Genomic DNA, 25,287 nt, shown 5'->3' with positions numbered 1-25,287 from the left:
GAGAGCATGAGGTTTCATTCTTCTGAGAAATTTGCTTTTAGGTGACTTCTTGGTTTTGGACTAACACTTCAGACATTTAGGAAAGGACCTGGCAGGCCTGAGGCCTTGTTTGTAGAGGGGTGCCTACAGGTGTCCACTGCCCTGACCTCCCTTTCTCTAGGTGGTCTGAAGCAGAGGGATTTCCTAGGATGCCCCTTTATAGCATTGCAAGGGAATGTGTTCTGAGAAATGGTAGTTTCTTAATCTTACCACATAAACCAGGTGCTAATTTACCTGTAGGGGGGAGCGGTTACTTGAGTTACTGGCGGTTCCCACATTTTAGTAAGGGGGGATTCCTTCTAAAATATATATCTTTCTAAATAGCGTAAAAACTTTAGAGTGATTTACTTCTCCATGAATTCAGAATGAATTCTGTAGAGTGGTAACTCTAGAGTTACTGAGTTATTTACATAATATAGGTGTGTTCAGTTTGTATAGTCACTTTTTACCCATTATCTGTGCTTTTTGAAATTTTGATTACTTTTCTATCACTGGAAGTGTGAATTTCGGAAGAGGACAGCTGTACTTCATCTGTTTCCAGTTGTGAAGTACTTAGTTTCTAAGAGTGGTAAGATATTTGCCATTTTGTTCAGCTACCTTTCCACTTCCCCTCTCCACAGATGAAGAAGCAAGAACCAGAGAGGCTACCTAACTGGATCAAGGCCACGTAGCCTGGTTGACATATTTTGCATATTTAAATTTCTCACATTAAAGGAGAAAGTTGTTTGATCATCTGCATTGCCTACTAATTATGTGCCAGGGACTGTGTTAAATGCTTTATATATATATACTCTAATTTAGTCCTCATGAATTAGAGATAGATGGAATTATTTCTAGAACCAGATGTCATTTCAGAGTTGGTCTCAGACCTTAGTGACCATGCCACTTTGCTCTTTTGATGTGTGGGGCCCTTTATGGTTCCATACACATTTTAGAATTGTTTGTTCTATTATTGTGAAAAATGCCACTGGAATTTTGATAGGGATTGTATTAAATCTATAGATTGCTTTGGGTAGTGTGGACGTTTTATTTTTTTAAAGATTTTATTTATTTATTGGAGAAAGAGAGAGTGAGAGCACACGGTGGTGGGGGCCAGAGAGAGAGAGAGAGAGAGAGAGAGAGAGAAGCAGACTCCCTGCTGAGCAGGGAGCCCCATATGGGACTCGATCCCAGGACCCTGAGATCATTGACCTGAGCCAGAGGCAGACGCTTAACCGACTGAACCACCCAGGCGCCTCTATGTGTGGACATTGTAATAACATTAATTCTTCAGTCTATGAGCACAGTATATCTTTCCACTTATTTTTGTCTTCAGTTTCTTTCTGTAAAACTTATACGTCAAGACCACTGCCTCCCTTGGAATTGACCAAGCCAATTGAAGCCATGGGAATGAAACCATATTCACTTTTTGTTAACTCTATCTGTCCCCATCCTTCTGCTTGTCCCGATGAAAGAGGCAGATCCCATGCCCTATGTGTGGGTCTTCTCCCACCCCTGCCCCCTCCTCTGGGACTTATTTTTTCTATGCTCCTCCTTGGACCTCTCACTTTTTATGTCTCCTCCTGTCAGTGTTACATATCTTATCTAACAGATGCTTATATACTGCTTACCATGTGGCAGGCACTGTTCTAAGCACTTTAGAAATATTAATGCACTTAATTTTAATAACCCTGTGGAGTAAATGCTGTTGTTATCCCCATTTTATATTGTGGCACAGAGAGACTAAGGAATTTTCCCAGGGTTGCGGGAGTTGTGTTTGAGCACAAATCCCATTTCTGTCTTGCTGAGTCTACAGATACCAGTCCTTGATCAGTCCAGTCCGCTGCTGCCCGTTGTCCGTTCACCTTCTCTGTTGGAGGCTGCAGCCTTCTCTGCTCTTCTCTCCTCCCATCACCACCTTAACTCGAGCACATGAGCTTCTGGCTCTGCTGCTTTACAGAAACTGCTCTTAACAGAGTTGCTGATATCCTGCCTGTGGAGTCTGGTGGACACTGTTCTTTCTGTATAGCGTTTGAACCTGTTGAACACCTCCTTCTTAAAGCTTTTTCTTCCCCTTCCTTTTTTTGATGTTTGCTTTTGTCATGCTGGCTGATGCTTCTGCCTGCCCTATAAGTGTTGGCATTCCTCAAGATTCTCTCCTTGTTCTTTTCTCTTATCACTAAACATACTTTCTGGGTGATCTTATCTACTCCTGGCACTGCCTCCCTTCTGTTTGTCAGTGACCCAGACAGCCATATCTTTAGCTCAGCTTTCTCTCTTGAGCTCTTCACTTTTATATTGTACGGCTTCCTTGGTGGCTCTGTGTGGATTATTTCTACACTCCCCCCCACCCAGTATAAATTCTGCTTTTCTTCTGTTCCCCATGTTTCGGTGAATGGTATAACCATCTGCTCGGTTACCCAAGCCAGAGTCCTGTCATCCTAGACTCTTCATCCTCCAACATCCGATCAGAAACTGAATCAGGTGGTTGGGTAGTTCTGTATCTTTGGTATGTTCCTCTCCTTTTTTCCCTGCACCATCATCTTTTACCTGAATTCCTGCAAGAGCCTTCAAACTGGGCTTCTTGGGCCTCCTCTCGTACCATTCCCACCTCTCCCAGTCTGTGATCCACAAGTTGGTAAGGGGGATTCTTTCCAAAACGTATGCGTTTCTAAACCGTATGGCTTCAAAACTTGAGAGTGACTTGACTTCTCCATGAATTCAGAATGAATTATAAGGCCCTTCAAGATCTAGCCTCCACTTAAGACATATTGAGGTATTTGTAGACATCTGAGTATATCCCGCTTCCCTAAGCCTCAGGAATGGATTTTTTTCCCTCCTCCCGCTTCCCTTTGCCTGCTGTTCTCCTGCCTGCCCTCTAGATCTCTGCTGAGTCCTCTAGAGCAGAACAGCCTGTATTTTCTAGTGTGACAATTCCACGGAGCTCTAGATTTGCTGCATCCAGTTCAGTAGCCACTAGCCACGTGTGGCTGTCGAGCACTTGCGTGTGGCTGGTGTGATAGAAGAAGAGGATTTTAAACTTCATATAATTTCACTTAATTGAAATAGCTACACAGGGCTAATGGGAGGGTCCCTATGTTTCTCCACGTTCTGTCTTATCTCCACCAAAACACTTTCCCCAAGAACAACAAAGTACTAGCTGATAGTATTGGAGGGGTCAGAAAAAATTCACAAAAAACAAGCTCAATAACTCAAAGTATATTTATATGAAGACAGAAGAATATTATAATGCAGAAAGATAATTTTATTAAAACATGATTTTGATTCATCAGGAACCAGTTATTTTCAGCATACTCACATGGTTACTTATTTTATACTGGATTTACATCTGAAATGCTTAAATATAAGCTGTGAACCAAGGGGCCAGGTGAAATTAACAACCAAAATTTATTTCGAACATTTTATTGTTTGTGGATGCCAGATAACTTTATAGTTTTCCATGATACTTGTTAATTGTGGGTTAGCAAATATTGATGGAACTTAAAATGGTTCATGATGAAAGAAATATTGAAATGTATATATTTGGAAGTCAACCTTTCAACGGGACACCATTTATTCAAATAAAAGATATATGCAAAATTGAAAAATTGAAAGTAACAGAAAACTTAAATTTGTTCTACAAAAAAGTTATAAACGATTCTGATAGGTTAAAAGCTGCTAACTACCAAATTTGTATGCAACCAGTAAAAAGTCTTTGAATACTGATTATCTAAACAATTTGAAATACCAAGTGGTATTTTAAAGCTATTCCCTTTACCATGGTGAGAAACAATCTTTAATCTCCCTATATTAGTTTTAGTGCTAAGGAACATTGGTCTTGACAGCTGTCCAACCCAGGCACAGAGGGCTTGTGAGTTTACTTCTGAAGTAGAAACGTGAGATATGTGGTTTTCGAGAACACTTTTTCCTCTTTCCTTGTATACATTGCAATCTGGAAGATGTAGTGTAGGGCAGTATTCTATTTAATAGGACACTCCGATTTATATACAGAATCTTTAAGCCTATTTTAAGAAATTAGAGATATGTTTGTCATAGCTACTGGTTTTTAAAGGCACTGAACTCTAGACAGCATAAAAGCTTTATGTTCTGCAGAATGTTTTAGAGGAAAAATTGTGAAATGGGCATGGGATTTTGGTATGTTTAGAGATATAAATAAGGGGGTGAGAACATGAACAATGTGGATAAGTGTAATATGATGTATAGTATCACTGATGAAACTTAACTATTTTCATTTCCTTACCTGCACTATAATTTTATTGGCAAATGATGTATACTAGTTAAACTTGCAAAAACCTTACCAATGGATGGGTGCAGCAGTCTGAGGCCTTAGGAAGCTCTGTATTTTAAAAGGTGAGTAGATAGTGTCTGTTGTTTTTGTAATTTTTTGATTAAACCAAGTACAAATTTCAATGATAAGATCTCATTGGTAAGCCGTAAATTATCTTCATCATCCTCATTATGCGAAATAAATGTCTCACCTGGTGGTAGCTCTTCTCACTGTGCCTTTTTTTTTTTTAAACGTTACAATCTCTTTTACCTGCTCACTTGAGGTGATCTTAGTATCGATCTCTGATCAAAACGAACACAAGGTAGAAACTTACAACTACGTCTATACTGTAAAGTTTACCTGCCAGTTAGAACAATATCCTAATATCAGGAATCTTGTACACTCATGTAAAAATTACCTAACCTGAGAACTGGTTAATTGAATGACTTTCAGGGGGAAATGTTTGAGGCAGAAGTGGCCATTACAGTCAGCTTTCAGCAACGTAGACTAGTATGGTGCTGCAGAAAATAATAAAGGAAGTTGCTGTAGAGTGTATTGTAATTTGGGGGAACAGATTTGGGTTATGAATTAATTTGCTTAGAATAGTATAAAAGTTATTTCATTTTGCCCACAGTGCTCAGCTACTGGGGAAGGAAGCTCCAAAAATTTCTGGGTAACCGGGAGAAAGGCTGGTTCAGGGTTGAGCCTTTGCTGTGGGTGCAGGAAAACGTAAAGTTAAATATACGGAGGTTATGGAGAAAACTGTTGTCTTTTGTTACATGCGAATATGAAGACATTTAACTTGGCTCAAAGATGTATCAGACTTAGGCACCTGGGTGGCTCAGTTGGTTAAGTGTCTGCCTTTGGCTCATATCATGATCTCAGGACCCTGGGATCCGGCCCCACTGCATTGGGGCTCCCTGCTCAGCGGGGAGTCTGCTTCTCCCTCTCCTTTTGCCCCTCCGCCCTTGCTCATGTTCTGTCTCTTGCTTTCTCTCTCTCTCAAAAAAATAAATAAAATCTTAAAAAAAAAAGATGTATCAGACTTATTTAGCTGCATGAAATTGATAGTTTTCATTTTCAGTGTTATATTTTAGAATGTTTTATTTTATTTTATTTTATTTTGTTTTGTTTTGTTTTAATTTGTCAGAGAGAGAGAGATTGAGCACAAGCAGGGGGAGCAGCAGGCAGAGGGAGAGGTAGACTCCCTGCTCAGCAAGGTGCCCAAGGTGGGACTCCATCCCAGGACCCTGGGATCATGACCTGAGCCAGAGGCAGATGCTTAACTGGCTGAGCCACCCAGGCGTCCCTAGAATAGTTTTTGATAATAGTTCTGATTGTCAGATAGTTTTGATTCATCATCATAGAACCTACTCACATTATAAGTGTCATAGGCATAGAAGAAATGTTTCCAACCTTGTTATAAGTCAGAGTGATTATGATATAATGGATGCGAAGCTGTTTATTATGTATTCCAGTCTTCGTTTCATTTCCTTTGTCAAATATAATTTATATTGAAGTAGGGATTTAATGTAATTACTGAGTAAGTGATATTTGTTTTCATCCTTTTCCCCCATAGATTTATGTTTTTGAGAGCATGTGCAATTTTCCAAAATAACTTTCTATAACACTCTTCCAAGGACCTCCCTCACCTTTCGTTACAGTCCTACGTCACTTTGATATTGCTTGCTTCCCCGATAGAAATTTGGATTTTTCGAAGTCCTGTGTATTCCTCTTTTGCATGAAATACAGCATCTTTAAAGAACCTTCCAGGTTACCGTGTGACCTCTACATTCGTCCTGTGACACTTTCCTGTGTCTGCTCAGGTTTATTCGTGATGGATAACGCTTCTCATCACATGTGCTCTCCTAGCAGAGAAAATGATAAATTATTTTCAGCCGTGGTATTGCCAAAGGTTCTTTACCCCTTCCTCTAAGGAAAAGAATGTTAGTAGTATGTATCCAAGAACGCTGTTTACTACAACCTTTCTCTCCCTGCATTTCAAACCAGGCAGAGTTGGGAGTTTTAAACTCCCCCTGGAAGATGAGACAAGATCCCCTTTTCAACTCTTTAGAACCCTTGAAAATGCAAAAGAATGTAGGAAATTGCCAGATCAGTTAATCAGTGACAACTGTAGTAAGTATACAGAAAACACAGTTCTTACAAGAGCCTTGGCTGTTTGCCGTTTTGGTTTTTTTGTGTTTTTTTGTTTTGTTTTGTTTTTTTAGCCCCTCAGCATTGTTGCCTGTGTCCCCCGTGGCATCTTTCAGTGGATCAGGATCAGCTTCAGAGGGGTTCGTGATCAGCAGGGCACCCCTAGACAGAGGGGGGCCCTAGGCAGCTCCTTCCTTCCCTCCTTCTATTCTCTTCTCACTTTCTGTAGGCTTGACATCACCAGATGGGGGTGCGTGCGCGCGTGCGTGTAGTCAGTTGCTTGAAATAGGTCTAGATAGAATGAATAGGGAAATATATTTTCAAATGGCGATTTTTAAATAGGCTAATAAACATGTGGCATCATTTGCTTTTATAGATCAACCATGTTTTGTTTCTTTAAACTATGCCAGGGTATTGTACAATATTAAGCAAGATGTACCAGCAATCACCAGATTTTGTAAAATTTATATTACTCTTCCATTAGTCTGCCCAATAAACATCCTTGCCAAGTGGATTGAAATACATTTCTGAAGTTTATTTTCCCTGTCCCAAATAAATTACACTAAAAAAATTTCCATTTACCTATTTTTGGACCTGTCTCTGTTTGCTTTCTTCCTTGTCTATAATAAAATTACTTAGGATAGCATTAAAAAGATGGGGTAGATTCACATATTTAACAGATACATATCTTGTTTATGTATATGGATATAGTATGTACAGATGTGTTTATAGGTGTTTGTCCTCATTTCTTTTGCCATATTATTGAGTATTCTAAGTACTTGTAGAATGTATACTGGTCTGTTGCTGGGCCATGCGAAGTTGTGTATGGAAAGAAGGTCACCCTGGACGCGTCCTTCTTACGTCTTGTGGTGGGAGTCTGCTGGCTGCCTTCGCAGTGGGCTTAGTCTTTGAAGGAGCTAATTTCAGAGGGTGATACTTCATTGTAGCATTGCAGGGTATAAAGGTTGTTCTCTAAAGGACATTGATTTCTGGGACTCTTGTGGTTTAGTGGCACAACTTATGTATAGGACAGTATGTACCTTTTGGCCAATTTAGAAAAAAAAATTAGTGTCGTGGCCATGCACTTGGTATGAACTGTTAGCTGAGTGCTGTTGCATTAGTTCCCTTGAAGGAAAACATTGGCTCCGTTGTTTGTGATCAACAGGACACCCGTGGATTATATAGAAACATTATATAGAAAAAAAAATCATCTTTATCTGAAAGGCAGCTCAGAATGTACAGACTCTCAAAGTTATGTAGAAATAACTGAAAGATTCTGCAAGAAACCTGTGAAATAGTGTGTTGTGTAACATAGCATTAGATATCAATGTTAACTGCACTTGGGGGGGTCATGTAAAATGATTGGCAAGCAGATGGATGTATCTTGAAAATTAAACCACTTCTAGATGTCCACTCCTTGTAAACCACCCCAAGTTAAAATTTGTCAATAAGGAGTCCTCATAAGTCTTTGGATGAGGTTAGCATTAGTATTGTTTCTTTGTTGGTCAGGAATGGCCTGACGACCTTTCCTTAAGATTAAGGTAGCACCTCTTTGTATTACTTGCTTTGTAATTCTTTGGGATGAGTTATTTGTTGTTGGTTATTCATTCTCCATTTAATTGAAGAGCAGTGAGAGTCATAGCAGCTGGAGGACCTCGGAGTCTGAGAGCAGGACTTCCCAAATTTTCATCTGCACAAGAATCAACAGGGGCCCTTGTTAATAAAATGCAGATTCTGTGTCAGGAGGTCTGGGTTAGGACCCCAAGATTCTGCGTCTCTCACCAGCTCCCAGGAAGTGCCCGGGGTCCCAGGACCCCCTTTAGCAAGGCTAAAGGCTGATCACAGAGGAGAGCAACAGTGCTAGGTGTATTTGTATCCCTTTCCCCAGTCGGCTAAATCCTAGGGAGGGCTTCAAAATCAGCCTGAAGAGGAAAAGGGCTGAGGGTCAGGAAGTTTCCCCAGACTGGTGGTAACAAAGGAACTGAGAGGAAAAAGACACCAGACTGCAGGGTGATGGGGGAAGGAGGCAGGTGGGGGAGGCAAGGAAGGTGTGAGGAAGTGAATGGATGGTTGTTGGTAAACTTCCCGTGGTTTGACAGACCTAGCCCGGCTATTTGTGCTTGTTTCAGGGGTGGGGGAGGGGAGTTTGGGGGGGGGTTTAGAATGGAGGTTGACAGGGATCTGATTATGAAGTGCCTTCCCCCCATGCTGGAGCATTTGGGCTTGATGGAAAGCTGTGGAAACTCCTTTAAGGATTTTAATCAGGGGAGAAAGATGATGTGTTTTGTATTTTGGAAGATCATTCAGACGGCTGTGTGAACTTGTTGAGACCCGACTGGGAGAAACAGCCAGCCTTTAATGTTTTGTCCTTGACTAACACACGGAGGCCTGAGTCCAACCGAGGTGGTGTGAACTGAGGAAGAAGTGGACTCGTGGGGTATTTGGGAGGCTGGGTTAGCAGGTTGGTTGGTGGATGGAGTACGCAGGCTATCCAAGGAGCATTTATTAGAATAGCAGGCTGCACAGGACAGGGACCGCGTCTGTTTTGTTCAGCTCTGTGTCCCCGGTGTCTGGTAAATGTGTTATGCAAAGTAGGCAGTCATTAAATATTTTTTAAACGAATGAATGCTGGGAAGGATGGAGGGTTGTTTCCCATTGTTTGGCTGGGTCAGAGGGATGGATAGAGGTAGTGTTAGCTGCCACAGGGAGTGCTGAGGTAAAGCATCAACTCTGAGCGTAGTTCTTCCTATTCAAGGTATGTCTCTCCCCAATTAATATGAGCAGATTTGGGGTTACCTAGTGATATAAATGGAAGCTAACTGTAAATGCAATTCTTACTCTTTTTATTTTTTGGTTTTATTTTTCATAGGGTGCTTGGACTAACAGATCTTCTGAAGGACTTCAAATCCTTTTTTGATTTTTCTATATATTTTTTTCTTCCAATAAAATAGTGAACGAAAGTAATACACAAAGCTACTAAGAAAAATAGTGGCCTTAGTCTTATAGTTATGTAGATTCTTGGTTGTAAAAATTAACCTTGCAAATACTTTATTAAAGGGCAGTGGTAATAAGCCACTTACAAGTGAAAAGTATTTTGAAATTAATTATTCTTAAGTGTTACATTTTGTAGAGTTGAGACTCATTCTTAACATAATAAAAATTATTCATTAAGAAATAGAAATGTTTTGGGGAGATGTTATAGAAAGGAGAAATTTTATAGGTGGAAAATACAGTTAATTAACATAAAATGTGTTAAATGGAACAGACACTATACATTTCACAAGGGGTAGGTATGGACCTTTGAAAGAACGCTCTGAACAGGAGAAAATATTTTTTATCAGAGAAAGTTGCTATTATCTAATATGGTCTTTGTCTAAAAACGTTACCTCTAACAAGAAATAGGTAGTAGTGCTGTCCAAAGATGTTTCTGCAATGACAGAAATGTTCCGCGTATGCACCATTCATATATGCACAGCGAGCACTTGAAATGTAGCTTGTGTGACTGAGCTCCTGAATTTTAAATTTTATTTAGTTTTAATTAATTTAAATAGCAACATGTGGCTCATGGCTGTTGTGTGGGACAGCACATCCCTAGCGTATTGGCACTGCCCGAACATACTAATGTGGAAGAAAATGTGGCCTTTCCTGGCGTGGGTGGTTCAGGAAGGGAACCATTTGGTCCATGAGGCAAATCTGGAAGGGACTTGTGGTCAACTGATGTTGCTGACTTGGGGGCATTTCCCGATTCTTTATCTGGGTCATTGTCTATTGGATAATACCTTCTCCCACAGCGAGTATTGGCTTGGGTAGACTTTTTCTCTTTCCCAAGTGGCTCTTGGGGGCCATTGGTGGGATCAGTATCCACAGATCTCATGGTCTAGCAGATCTATGAATGCAAATATCCAGCGGTGCTTGAGTCCTTTATCTTTTGTGTGCTCACCCATTGGCTCATGGATCCTCTCCTCTTTTGATATGATTTGTAACCTTGATGATGGAGCGGCGTCTTCCCAGGTTGTACTGCAGGTGGTGACAAGTGTTTTTCCAGCTGCTAGACACTGCTGTGGAAATGCTGATACATGCTTTACCCAATCCCAAGAATCACTGTCACAGTCATGTCACGTGCCTCAGGCTCTTTGGAGGTAGAGGAGAGAAACTTAAAGAGAACAATTACAAATCAAGCTATAGAACAAAAAATGGTCTTCATCACCTAAAAGGCGGTTATCCTTTGATTCCACACTTGCCCACATTATGTCGGATATTAATGAAAAAAGTTTCGTCTGGATGGCATTCTACTTACACAATTGGATAAAATGTGGCTGGACTATGGAAAACATTTTGCACATGGGGGTGTTTTGTATTCATGTCCCTCCTTGCTGGTTTCCCAGGTCACTGTGATACCACATCGAAACCTGGCTGCAGAAATGCCATATTACTTTGGGAAGAGCGACGGAGTTAAGCATTGTTTATGTAAGTTTGAGGAAGTCAGAAATTCACTTCAAGATATTAATATATATTTTTGCACAACTTATTTCTTTCACCTTGGTTTGCTGTATGCCCGTTCCTTTCATCTCTGATTCTTTGTGTGTGGTTTACTTGTTTTTTGGATCTGCCAGTTTTCATCCTGCTTATTACCCCCGAAATCAACCAAGAGCCTCAATATGGTGCTAATAGGTGTTTGCTTCCTAAAAGTTACAGATAGTATAATTAAAAACATTTGTTTGAAAGGAAACTCTCTTCTATTTGTTGGTTTCAGCAGTTTAGGGACCTATTTCTGAGCAAAAGAGACCCTGATTTGGGCCTTTAATAATTTGTTCTTACTAGTAAGGTGCCGTTTCTTCCATACACTTCTCTTTCGTCTTTGGAAATTGTCGTGAAAATGTTTTTTAGAAGATGTTTTCTTCTCTCAGTCTATAAAAGGGTTTTTGAATTTGTTAAAGGAAGAGGGGCTTGGATTAGAGGGTCTCCAAAGTACTTGCTGATTCTCAGATTTTCATAATTGGGTTCACGGTGAAGTCTCTTCTGCAATGTAGGTGATTGTGTTAGTTGAGCTGTCTCATCGGGCCCCTCCTCACCCCAGACGTGTGCACCTTCTGTGGCGTCTGTCATTCTCATCTCATACCCAAGTGCCCAGGAGGGCCAGTGAAAACTTACATTATTATGTCTTCACTGTGTGTTTCTGTGCTGTTTACTGTGTAATATCACACATAGTTAAAACAGTTGTCATCATAAATTCCCAAGAAATATTTTGTAAAATGGTATCCTAAATTTTCATTACCGTAACCTTTCGAATCTAACTTCTTTAAGGTTCATCATTTACAGATGAGCTTCATGAGGATAAAGGGAATTTTGTTTGTTTTCATTCGCTGGTACATCTCTAGTACCTAGACCAGTGCCTGGATCATTGTAGGTACTCAGTACATGTATTTTGAATAAGTAAATGTGACTTGAGATTTAGCTTGATTTTTATTTAAAGCCAAATCAAACAGAAAGACAGCTTGAATATTTATTACCCAAGTGATAATTATGAGAATTATTTGAGAACATTGACAACTTGAATTTCTAGACTTCTTTTTAATAATCTGTAACTATGCTGTCCAGCATGGTAGCCGCTACCCCCACGTGAACATTTTTTCCTTGAAATGTGGCCAGTAGAAATTGAGATATGCGGCAAGTGTAAAATACATACTGGGGTTCAGACTCAGTACCAAAAAATGTAAACAATCTCATCCATTTTTGGATGTTGATTGCATGTTGAAGTGATAATCTTTTGCATATATTGGGTTAAATAAAATTTATTATTAAAATTAATTTCACTCTTTTTTGGTTACTTTTAAAATGTGACTACTACAAAATTTAAAATGACACGGCTCTGATTTGATGGCTCATTGAACAGCTGATCTATCTAGACATAGAAAATGTAAATACTGAACGTAGAGAAGGGGCCAACCTCCAAAAAGGAGTTTTAAATGAATATCTTTGATAGAAACAAAATTACATGTTACAGCTGTGACTTGGGAAAGTGGGTATTCAAATGGACTTGATCAAATTAAAAAAGACCAAAATAAATTAATTAGATTAGCTCAGATCAGAAATATGAAATCCAGCTACCAGATGGATTCCTAGCATAGTCGCCAGCCAAGTCTTGAGGTCAGAAAAGGGGCAGGAGGGCGGTGGTGGCTGTCTAGGCAAGCGGGAGCAGTCACTAATGACAGGCTAAAGCCATAGTTTCTGAACTCCCGTGCCCGGAGCTCACCTGACGGTGGTCTCAGTTGTGGTGGGTGGTGCGTTTACTGGATATCAGGTAATGATGTCATTTTTCCTGCTACTGGGAAATGGAGTCTTAGTCGAAAAGGTTGGCTAACTGGAAGCCGATGTGTCAGGTAGGATTACTCTTAGTGAGTGTTCTGTTTTGTCCCTTCCTGTGCCTGTAGGCAAGTTCTTTTCCCCCTTTCTGCTCAGCCTTAAGCTGATACGAAGTCAGCGTCACTCCACAGCGGCTCCTCCAGGCGGGCTGTGCCTCTGGGCTCAGAGGACATCCCCTCCCCTTCGGCTGCTTGCCCCCCAGAGCTGGCTGGGAACCCCACGCAGTCAGTAGGAGCATTGCCTCCTGCGACGCACAGGGGACCCTGGAGGGTGAAAAACAAGGCCATCCGACCGTATGAGTAGACATTACCTTCCTTAAGCTAATTTGAAAGGTTATTTTGGTAAGTGGTTAGTCTGCACCGCTAGTTTAAGCTATTATCAAGTCCATTCTAGTATTTCCTTGAAAGCTAGAATGAGTCTTGAATAAATGAAGACCGACTGCTTAGGCTATCGAGAAGTAATTCAGTTTATAAATATTTGTTGCACTTGGCACTGAAGATTTCTGCTTCTCTTTATTTTGGATTCGAAAGTGGTTGTGTAGTAAAGCAGCATGTCGGTAAATAAAATGGCTTTCACGCTCACCTTATTTTCACCCTTCTGACCTCTGTTTTGGAGAAAGTCGATCAGAAAATTCATGGCAGTTAGCGGCGGAGTGAGGAGACCTTTGACTTTAGCTGACAGCTGTCACCTGAAAACTACAGACCTGGAGACCTTCTCAGGTGTTCTGTCTGTAGTTCTGACAGTGAACAGGAATGTTGTTTACATTTTCTGTAAGCAAAATTCTCCCCTTGTTAGGAATATGTTAGAGTAGGACAAGCAGGAGCTGGGTTTTCTCTCTCTCTTGCTGGTAAGTTCTCAGCAGTGCTGGTTGCCCATTGTTCATTCCCATGCTCGTGTGGAAGCGTGTCAGTAGAATTTATGAGTGAGCCTGTTTCTAACATCACTTTTGAAATTCTTCAACAAGATACTGCTTTTTTCAAGTTGGGCAGTATCAAACAATGCTTCATGTACTCATGAAAGAGGGAAAAAATGAGTTAAATTCCAAAGATGTTTCAGATTTCGGACATTTTTCCTATGTGAATTAGTTCTTTATTAGGTTGTTGATTTAATTAGCATTCGACAAAAACACTTCCCTGTTTTGATTGGTGAAGCATTCTTTAAACTGGTTACTTTAAGCGGATGCACAAAATCTGTTAGGAACTGTTCGAATAAAACGCACAGCAGTAGGTGGTATACACCTGGTGCCGTAAACACAGGACACCGACGGATGTGCTTCTCTCCCTACGGGCTCTCGTCCTGCCTTGTCCCAGAAGAGGGGAAGGCAGGGCTGAAGCCTGCACCGGTAGTTCGAACTTTGTTCTGTTAAAGTAATTGTCAGTTTTGACCGGTTGGGGGGAAAGTTTTCGGTTTCTTCTGATGAGAACAGTCATCGTCTAGCAGCCGTCCATCCAGCTAGAGTCTCTCCGAGTGGTCACATGGGCTCTGGGTCCATCCACAGGGTCGGGCACCTGCCTGGGAACCAGGACCTGTGATCGGACTTCGGAGCCGGCAGCGCAGACCGGGGACGCGGCGGGCCCAGAGCCATGAGTGAAATCAGCCTTCTTGGAGAATGAAAGCTTTTATGCTGATCTCCCTCTGAATCTTGTATATTCCTGCCATTAAACATAATGGAATTATGAATTTATCATACTGTTTGCGAGCTTGCTTTCCATCATCATTGCGGATGCTCCCTCGTTGGAACGTCGTGGACACGTTCTCCTTTGACACCTCTGTTGCTGTGACATAGTTGTATGTGGGCCGTAAATATCTAATTTGTACGAAATGACTGATTTTGGTATTTGTATAATCCTCTAGTCAATTTAACTAAGTTGAGCTTTTCACAGCCCTCGGTGCCACGGCTGCTCATCTGATTACACTGCTCAGGGGAATAAGGTTAAGGGCGGGCTGTTGGTAACCAGAGCATTTCCAGGGCTTTAGTTCAGCAGATGGGCTGCTTGGCTATATTCATACATCTGCTTGCCTGCTGTGGCAGCTGCTGCTGCTTCATGTTGTGTTCTTTTGTTCTGTTCCATCCAAGAATGGAGCGTTAGGAAGTGTAGTGAATGGATTAATTTAAGGTTAAGGTTAGTGTTTTGCTTGCTTTCTAAGTAACCGATCATAATAATGCTTCTGGTAGAAGCTAATGAGTTTCTCTTAAAGTGAACTAGATTTATAAAATACAGCTCAGCGAGGGGGCTAGATTAGTATTGTTAATGGAAACCAAATTCAAATGCGTAAAATACTGCCAGTTTTTATCATTTGTTCCTAATTCTTTGTTTTCTTCCTCCCTCCCCCCTCCCCCCCACCCCCCACTCTCTTCTAGGACCTATATCCAGACTTTGCCTGACACTGCAGGGTCCAAGAGAATTAAAGAAATATGGAATGACATGAAGAAGATTAGTTAAGGATTATAGGCTTTGAGGACAAACACCTCAGTGAGGTGAAGCACAGACAAGCCCCTGAGCTGTGGTTTGGAGGAGCGGTGTGTTGGAAGAAGATGGCGGATCCGGGAATGATGAGTCTTTTTGGCGAGGATGGGAATATTTTCAGTGAAGGCCTTGAAGGCCTTGGAGAATGTGGTTACCCTGAAAATCCAGTGAACCCCATGGGTCAGCAAATGCCAATAGACCAAGGCTTTGCCTCCTTGCAGCCCTCCCTTCATCATCCCTCGACTAATCAAAATCAAACAAAGTTGACCCATTTCGATCACTATAATCAGTACGAACAACAAAAGATGCATCTGATGGATCAGCCAAACAGGATGATGAGCAGCGCCCCTGGGAACGGGCTCGCGTCTCCTCACTCGCAGTATCACGCCCCTCCCGTCCCTCAGGTCCCCCACGGTGGCAGTGGCGGCAGTCAGATGGGCGTCTACCCTGGCCTGCAGAACGAAAGGCACGGGCAGTCTTTCGTGGACAGCGGCTCCATGTGGGGCCCCCGGGCTGTGCAGGTGCCGGACCAGATCCGGGCCCCCTACCAGCAGCAGCCCCAGCCGCAGCCGCCCCAGCCCGCCCCGTCGGGGCCCCCCACACAGGGCCTCCCTCAGCACATGCAGCAGATGGGCAGCTATCTGGCACGTGGGGATTTTTCCATGCAGCAGCACGGCCAGCCACAGCAGAGGATGAGCCAGTTTTCCCAAGGCCAGGAGGGCCTCAGTCAGGGCAGTCCTTTCATTGCCACGTCAGGCCCCGGCCACTTGCCCCACGTGCCCCCGCAGAGTCCCAGCATGGCGCCCTCCTTGCGCCATTCAGTGCAGCAGTTCCACCACCACCCCCCTACTGCTCTCCACGGAGAATCCGTTGCCCACAGCCCCAGATTCTCCCCTAATCCTCCTCAGCAAGGGGCTGTGAGGCCACAGACCCTTAACTTTAGTTCTCGGAGCCAGACAGTCCCCTCACCTACTATAAACAACTCAGGGCAGTATTCTCGATATCCTTACAGTAACCTAAATCAGGGATTAGTTAACAATACAGGGATGAATCAAAATTTAGGCCTTACAAATAATACTCCAATGAATCAGTCCGTACCAAGATACCCCAATGCTGTAGGATTCCCATCAAACAGTGGTCAAGGACTAATGCACCAGCAGCCCATCCACCCCAGCGGCTCACTTAACCAAATGAACACACAAACTATGCATCCTTCACAGCCTCAGGGAACTTACGCCTCTCCACCTCCCATGTCACCCATGAAAGCAATGAGCAATCCGGCAGGTACTCCTCCTCCACAAGTCAGGCCCGGAAGTGCTGGGATACCAATGGAAGTTGGCAGTTATCCAAATATGCCCCACCCGCAGCCATCTCACCAGCCCCCCGGTGCCATGGGAATCGGACAGAGGAATATGGGCCCCAGAAACATGCAGCCGTCTCGTCCGTTTATGGGCATGTCCTCAGCACCGAGGGACTTGGCCGGGCACATGAGACCAAATGGTTGTCCTGGTGTTGGCCTTGCAGATCCCCAAGCAATCCAGGAACGACTGCTGCCTGGCCAACAGCATCCTGGGCAGCAGCCGTCTTTCCAGCAGTTGCCAACCTGCCCTCCGATGCAGCCCCACCCGGGCTTGCACCACCAGTCTTCGCCCCCACACCCGCATCACCAGCCTTGGGCACAGCTCCACCCATCACCCCAGAACACCCCGCAGAAAGTGCCTGTGCCTCAGGTAAGGGAACTCGGATCCTGCCTGCCTTGCGGTAGAAAGTGCAACACGGTAAACTTCTCTAATAGATTTTTCCTTTGCATTTCACGAAAAGTTTTTTCATTATGAGTTCCTTAAGTTTTACCTTGTAAGCTGCGCCAGAACCTCATTTTTTTCTGTGAGTCTCTCACTTACTGGCTTACGCATTTATACACGGATTCAAAACGTCTTGAATCCTTCTGTCGCAGGCATTGTGGTAGGTGCTGCGGATGTGCCATGGATAACTAATCCCGGGACCCTGCCTGCAAGATTTTCACTGCCAGCAGGGACAGGGACAGGGACGTTGGACTCCTATTCTTTCTCGTTCTCTCTCTGGTTTAAAAACACACTGAAACTCGGTTTCCAGCAAAGTTTTCCGTGTTTGTGGCAATCTCTCCCACCTCTTTCAGAAAATTATGATTTTTTGTCCCTTGGGAAGTTTCAAAATGTGTTTTTCTGTAATATTTATTTTACCAGCTATTGGATGCTAGTGTGAACTTAAATTGCAAAGGGTAGAAAATCATAGTCAACATTAATCTGCAGAAATGTTTGGTCTCCAAGAGATTTGGGTACCCGGCATGACAACAGGAGTCTTCCTTTTTGTAAGCTGGGATTTTTGTTATCCTACCGTGTTCATAAGCAGACATTTAAGTTTCAAGCTTTGATATTCACAAAGATGTCTTTCCGTTATAAACGTTGATGTTTGTGCCCTAGGTCTAGGAAAAATACATTAAGATCTATATATGTACAGATTACTCTGAGTGCTATTCAAATCCACCATGATTGCTACTGGAATTTGGATGGCACAGGATGTGATTTTAGAGCTGTTCTTAATGAACTTAGAGTTGGTGTGGAAAAACATGGCCCATGTGTAGAAAGAGAAGCCCACTGAAAGACTGCACATGGTTGTGTGACAAGTGTCCAGAGACAGGAAATACCCTGGCATTTGGCTAGGACTTAGCCAGGGAAAGTGAGCTGAGGAGGGCATTCTGGTTTGGGGATGACTCAGTAAATGGGGGCCTGGGACCTCAAACTTGCCACAGGGCACGCCAGATGGTGGAGGTCTTGCATTCTGTTTTAAGGAATTCAGACTTCAGTGGGGAGCTTGAGATATTGATTAGACAGTCCACAGAAGCGTGGGAGACTGTGAGCCTGTGGTCCAGGCTCATAAGGACAGTTTGGACCGGGGATTGGGGAGTGGCAACAGAAGGGATTAAAGCAATGTGAAAGTAGAAAGGTTTGGTCAGGAGACAAATCCATGTGGGATAGCCCAAGTGGAGAGGCATTTAGAACAGAGACTCCGAAGCCTCAGCCCTGGTGTGAGTGGGAAAGTGGAGATCAGGAAAGTCTCCTGGGGACCCAGGACACAAGGATCCGTGGGGGATTTGGGGAAAGTTGTCCTCAGAGGTCTGGCACACTGGGATATTCTCAGCCGGACCCCCGCGGTCAGTGGGAGCTGCCCGGGAGAGAGCTGCTCCCTGTCTCCCCATGGGAAAGGGCTTGTGAGCCCTGTGGTTCCCGGACCAACTGCAGGGGGAGGGAGGGGAAAGCCAGTCTGACCAGGGGCTGGGAACAGAGGGCCTCGGGGAAAACAAGTGTGAAGGAGTCAGTGGAGAAGATCAAACCCTGCTAATTTGTTTTCCCTTATATCAATCTCTAGGCAAGATGGCCCTGCCCTCTTCAGAACTGACTGAAAATGCTGTCTCTGAGGCCAGCCAGCCTGGGTGCTTTCTAGGGCAGAAATGAATGTGACTTAATTTCCAGGAATTACGCTTTTCTGGTTTCTCAGAAAGTGTCTTACTGGACAAGGGATGTTTCTAGAGCAGTGATTCTGACCTCCTGTTCCAGCATCTTCTCACTCTGCTGGAGGACAAGCACAGTTGGAAGGAGATGCCCTGTGGTTGTAATGTGATCTCTGGATGGGAATTGTTGATCTCCCCCAGCTTTCCCTAGTTTCAAGAGCACAAAACATCTCAGTAGCCATTCTGATAATGGAAATGAGTACCTGGCATTCGAGTCACTCAGCACTGCAAGGCTTCGTATGTGCTAGCCTCTGGGGGACACAAGGTGTAGTTCACTTTTCCTCCAGCGCCCCAGGCTTGAGTACGTCATCATGGACAAACTCAGAGCTGTTTTAGGGATGTATGTCAACAAGTACATTTGAGGTATCTTTATTTAAGTTCAGTTACCTGTAAAATTTTTTTGTTTGTGGTATTTGCCTTCTTATTTCATCCTCTTCAGATTTTGAAGCACTCAATTCTGAAAATAATACTAGGGAGGTGTAAAATCTTGTGAAGAACATAGACTTTATAGTCAGAAAACTGTTCGAATTTCAGCTCTGCTACTTATTAGCTTGGTGACCTCAGACAAGTTAACCTCTCTGAACCTCAGATTCTTCAGCAGCAGAATAGGAGAGATAGTACCTATCGCACAAGGTGTTGAAATTAATGTGTACCCAGTGCCTCGTATAATGCCAGCCGGTGGTGTATACTCATGTGAATTCTCCTCCGGGCTTTAGGTCTGATCTCCTGCAGTACACACCTTATTTTATAATTATGTCATTTCACATGTAAATACAATGTAAAATTACTTTTAGTTTTAAAGAACAGGTTAACTGTGATTAAATATAGCCTTAGTTATGAAACATTAAATTTGATTTGTGCAAATATTTCCCCTCCTTTAGCCCATGTTGACAGGTGTGATGAGGATAATGATGTGGGTAATTCAAAATGCTATCACGTAATCCTAAAAACCTCTCTCTCCCTGTGAATGACTCACATTCTACTCTAGCAAATATATCTTATCTAATTATGTTTTTTTTTTAGAACTAAAATTATTTTGCATTTCATATATGATAGAATGGTGGTTCAAAACCGTGCTGTGTAACAGGGAAACTGCCAGATCGGGTTGAAATATTGATGCGATTTGCTGAATTATCACATTCAGATAGGTTTATTGGCTTTTTTACCTTGAATTTTTCACTTTTTAAAAATGTAAGTTATGCTTTCTAAATGTCTCGTGAACTCTGAACAGATATTTTCTAAGTTGTATAACACACAGAAGTATCTTTAAAGATAATTTTAACTTTATGTTGAAGAGTCAACGAAGGAAAATGTTAGAAAGGCCAGAGTTCATTGGACCAAAATGTTCATTGTGGAGTGCGGACACATTTTTTGGTAATAGCTCCAGACTATCCTGATTATTTGATAAAGTTTACAGGGGAAGAAGAAAGCCTAGAGTGTGTGAGTCTTGATTTCGGGGTCATGAATTTGCATCCCACGTGGGATGTAGAGATTACTTAAAAATAAATAGATAAATAAACTTTAAAAATAGTAAACCATTATGTGTTAACATCAGTAACATTTTTAAATGAAAAACAGCTGCTTTCCAAAACAAAATGAAACAAAATTAAAGGCATGGTTTTACATTTTCTCAACTGTGCGATTCTAACATCTGCCACTGCATGGAGTCTGCATGCACGTTATGAGCCTTTGGAAAAGTCCACTTATGTTTGTGGAGAGAGAATGAGAGTGAGAGGCAGATAGCCCAGAGCCCCAGTCCCACTCTCAGAGCCACCAGCATGAAGAGAAGTGTGCAGGCTTTTGAGTGAAAGCACCACCAACCTCTGGCTCCGTGACCTTGGGCAGGTGACTTCACCTCAGGGCCTTGATTTTTTTTCTCTCTGAAATGAGGGTAGACTGGGGGACATGGGTGGCTCAGTAGGTTGAGCACCCAACTCTTGATTTTGGTTCAGGTCATGATCTCAGGGTCATGGGATCGAGCCCTGTGTTGGACTCTGCGCGCAGCATGGACTGTGCTCGAGATTGTCTCCCTCTCCTCCTCCCCCTGCTTGCTCTCTCACTCTCACTCTCTGTAAAATAAATAAACAAACAAAATCTTTAAAAAAAGTAAAAGGATGGTAGATTTGCCTCCCTGCTTAGAGGCAAAGCGAGAATAGCATGATATCTTTCAGTATTTAACATGGTGTCAGATACATGGTGGGGACTCAAAAATGTTGTATTATCATCGGGCCAATGCTCAGAATTGCTTGTTGCAAAGTTTAAAAAATAACTTAAAGCACTTATTTCAGTGTTAACTATTGTTAGCGTTGTTTGCCTTCGTTTCCGTGGTTTTAGGGAACAGTTACCAGATATTGAGGCACCTGATCATACTGCCCTTTGGGAAAGAGAGAAACAGCTTGTTTGGGGTGGCGGGGGGTGGATGGTGTAGGCAAGCATCTGCTATGGAAAGCACACCACAGGATAAGCGCTGTGTGCTTTGGAAATAGCTCCCAATCCACTCCTGGTGGGGATGAGGTTGGGGGTCTGGGAGGGTGAGCTGGGGAAGTGATGGCTTCACTGAGATGTGAGGGATCAGTCCGGGTTGAGAGGAGGCTGGGTGAAAGGGGCAGGGAGAAGAGTTTGAGGCTTAGGAAGTAATGAGCGCAAAGCCCCATGAGCTCCCGAATGCCCCAGTGTTATTGAGATGTAGGGGCTGGGGGCTGGGAGAGGAAGCTGTGTGGTCTCCTTATGGGCATGTTCTGTGTCCATGGGGTCCTGGGAGGTTTGTGGCGGGGACAGACACGGCACCATTGGGGTGCTTTGCAGCATCTCGGGTGGGAAGAGAGCAGAGAATGGAATGTTTATCAATGCGTGGTGGCTGTGGGTGAGAACCACCTAGAAGGAGAGTACAGAATATTGTTTTGTTCATTTGAAGAGCTTATCTAAAAAAGACTGGTTACGTGGATTGTCCTTCAAGTTACAGGCAAATCCCTGAGTTTCTGAATAAGTTCTGTAACTGCACAAGACACAGGTATCTTCGTTCACAGATTTGACTCTGGACGGGAAGGTGACTTCTGGTGGAATTTAGAATCTGAAATGTTGTATCCTTAGAATAATTATATTTGTACACTTTTCATTAATTTGGGCCTGAAATACTGTCCTGATAAGGAAACAGGAAGCAGACAGAATTTTTAAAGGACCTCCTAAGATTGAAGTGATGGGTAATAATTTCTGTGGCCTAATTTTTCCCCAGGAGATTAAAAAAAAAAAAAGGAAAAACACCTAGAAGAATCAGTGGTTGTAACTTTTCCAGTTCTCTGTCTTTACATGACATCTTATAAATATCTTTTAAAAACAGCCTTTCTGGGAAAACCTTTTCCTGGTAAATTTCAAGTAGAGTGACTATTCTACTGAAATTCTCTCAGTTCACCCAGTAAATACAGAATTCCAGACATGAGCAGAGTAATTGGCAACTACTAAATAAATTTTATGGAAAATGTGGCCATGCATCTCAAGTCTCACTTATGCAAATTGTGATCGGAAGTAGAGAAAGGGGTCTTTTTAATAGAGAGTAGATGTATCTCTATGAATATTACTCTTGACATACTTTCATACTTCCATTGAAGTCTAGCGGAGATGGGGAAAACAAAATATATCTAAGGAAAACCCAGCTTTGACCTAAGTGGCTGAATTCAGGGTCTGTGCTAAGTATAGCCACGTTTGGAGAACAGGCAGCCATAGTTAAGACCTCGGTGGAGAAGGGTGCCCCACCTGCTTCAGACGGGAGGGAAGTCAAGGGAGTTGCCGCTTTCCCCATGTGCTGGTGGCTTGCTGGTTGTTTCTTCGTGATACCTTGTTTACAGCGAGCCACCTGTCCTAGACTGCCCTTGACTTTACTGGTCGATCTGGTGCTCTCAGCAGCCTGTTGTTTTTCGGCAAAGACTGTTGGTATTTTTTCTGTTGCAATTTGTATATGCTGCAGCTTAATGAGAACTCCCTGCGCCTTCCCTCAGCATAGCTCGTTTATCCCAGAGGTCAGAGATTCAGTGGGTTAAAATGGAAAATACCAAGTGGAGAGTTAAAGCAAAGGAAAAAATTCTGCCCTATCTGTCCTTTCACCCCACTGTCTGAAAGCATGAAGTGAGCCGCATACTAAACGGTAGCCTTGTCTCCTAGTGGCTTTTATTTTGTAAAAGGCTGTAGTTTTCTGTGAGTATCAAAAATATCGTAGGTAACAAGGAGTTAGTTTTTTAAAATTACTTTTGAAGCCTAGATATTAGCCATCGCCTAAGTGTCCTAAGCGCCTATGAATTTTCTTAACCTTTAAGAAGCCACTTTTAGGTACTGCATTTTAATCTGGTATCTTGTTGTTTTCATTCAACTCCATTAAAGAAATACTTATTGAGTGTTATGTGCTAAGCTCTCTATGAAGGACAGAGATTGGCAATGTGGGAGAAGGCAGGGAAGAGATAAAGGCCTTCACTGAGATGGACAGGGAATTTTGTTATTTACGTAAAATCTTCTGGCTGTCATTTCTTCAGGTACCAACTGTATTCCTAGACCTGTGCTGTCCAATTGCAATGTAGTGGGAGTTGCAAATGTAAGCCACATGTGTTATTTTAAATTTTCTAATAGTCACATTAAAAAAAAAGGACTAGTAAAATTAATTTTAGTAGTATGTTTAATTAACCCAGTATATCTAAGATATTATTCCAACACATAATCTGTATGAAATTACTAATTAGGTATTTTACGCAAGTACTTGAAATCTAGTATGTATTTTACCAGGCGGTTCTCATTGCAAACCGGGAGCCCAGTGCGGCTGGTGGCTGCCATATTGAAGAGTACAGAGCTGGACTGTTTCAGTAGTAGTTGCTTCAGATTCTTCTTGAAAACAACTCGGAGTATAAGTAAATCTATGCACATATAAATAAACTTTAAACTGTTAAATTATGACAGTAAACTTCAGCACTGGTGTTAGCACCCTCATTGTGCTTTCTTGTGAGTGTCTCTGAAAGTGGATTATAACCATTTCCAAGATTGTAGTTTCAAGTGGTTTTTGGATACTTGTGGTTATTCCACTCGCCCCCGCCCCCTCCTCGGGATCTCCCTTTGCCTCTCCATCACTAGTGCTTATTTATGAAATTGGTTCTCCAAGGATAAGGGAGTAAGCCCTCGTCTTTACTCTTATGCATGCCTCCCTTCGTTTTCCTCTCACTTTTTTCTTCTCTGCTTTTTTCTTCTTCATCTTAACAATCACTCAGAAAGGCCATTTCTGCAGAGCAATAGTTAGCTGGGGAAGGAAAATTGGAAAGTGGGTCAGGGGGACAATTAGGGGAAAAGCATTGCTAGACCTAACTTGGAGAATTTACCTTAATCTTGACATCTTAATATTATTCTCCATTTGCTGTAGTTACAGCTGTCAATCTATTGTAGTCTCTAAGTAACCATGGAGAGAGGGCCCTCATTCTTCCTTTGTTACTGAATATGGTTCCTTTATCAGTGAAGGAAGTCAGCAGCAAACTTGTGCTTTTGCCTTGCAAAACTTTACTAGGTGGTAGTGCATCACCATGACTGAGGTTTCACTTTTTTTTGCTTGGTGTGAGAAATGTAGGAGAGCCTTCTAGGGACTGGGGCATGGCCCCAGGAGTGGTGTCAGTGGAGAAGTTAAAGGAAAAATGCCAAGAAGTTGGCATCATTTTAAAAAGTCAAAAGTCAACATAGATACAGAGACACTCATTTTTCTGCTTGCTTTTTTCCTGGTCTGATTGGATGGTGAGAGAGATGGCCAGGTAAGGCCGGAAGGCATTTCCTTTGTCTTATTTTAAAAAATTACTTACTTACTTACTTAATTTGAGAGGGAGGGAGAGAAAGCATGTGCTTGCCCAAGTGGAGGTGGGGCGTGGCAGAGGGAGAGGGACAAGCAGGCTTCTTGCTGAGTGCAGAGCCGGTTGTGGGGCTCAGGCTCAGTCTCACAACCTTGAGATCATGACCTGAGCCAAAACCTAGAGTCGAACACTTAACTAAGCCCCCTAGGTGCCCCTCCCTATGTCTTATTTTAATGATTGCATTAAAATCATCACCGAGCTAGTTATTTAAAGGAAACATGCCATTTTGATTCACCTTATGTATTCTGCTTTATTGTGCGTTTAGCCTGTTCTCCACTGTCTTCTATGTTTATAATTCTAAGTAATTCTTACCACCGATTTCAGGAGAATTCTTAGACCTTAACACTAACTGTGAAGGTAAAAAAAAATTGTTTTAATTTGAAGTAAGATGTACTGATCTTGAGAGCTGTGTTGTTGGTTTGTTTCGGGCATGGGCAGAGAGTGGGCGGGTATCGAGCCTGTAGTGATGTTGGAAGCCTTGCTGAGAGTTTCTGGAATGGTGTTCTAACTTAGCCTGTGCCATTCCTGTCTCTTCATGGGCAGGCTGGAGCAGGTTTGTAGCTCTGGGGGAGGAATCCCTCC

The 25,287-nt window shown here is 42.6% G+C and overlaps 1 protein-coding gene across 3 annotated transcripts in view; it reads left to right on the top strand.

The window, feature by feature from the left end:
* The window catches only part of CHD7 (chromodomain helicase DNA binding protein 7), a 185,988-nt gene that overhangs the window by 46,009 nt on the left and 114,692 nt on the right, over nucleotides 1-25,287 (top strand). For all 3 annotated transcript variants that reach the window (XM_045789040.2, XM_045789041.2, XM_045789034.2), the window contains exon 2: nucleotides 15,186-17,021. In XM_045789040.2, coding sequence (XP_045644996.1) covers nucleotides 15,360-17,021 — 1,662 coding nt within the window. In that variant the 5' untranslated portion in view covers nucleotides 15,186-15,359. The remainder of the gene's footprint in view (nucleotides 1-15,185; nucleotides 17,022-25,287) is intronic.

This window comes from Ursus americanus, chromosome 9 (genome assembly GCF_024610735.1).
Source record: "Ursus americanus isolate L20-20 chromosome 9, mUrsAme1.1.p, whole genome shotgun sequence".
Taxonomy (NCBI): Eukaryota; Metazoa; Chordata; class Mammalia; order Carnivora; family Ursidae; genus Ursus; species Ursus americanus.
Note: the sequence above shows the minus strand (reverse complement) of the source record. Positions and strands in the feature narration are given on the sequence as shown.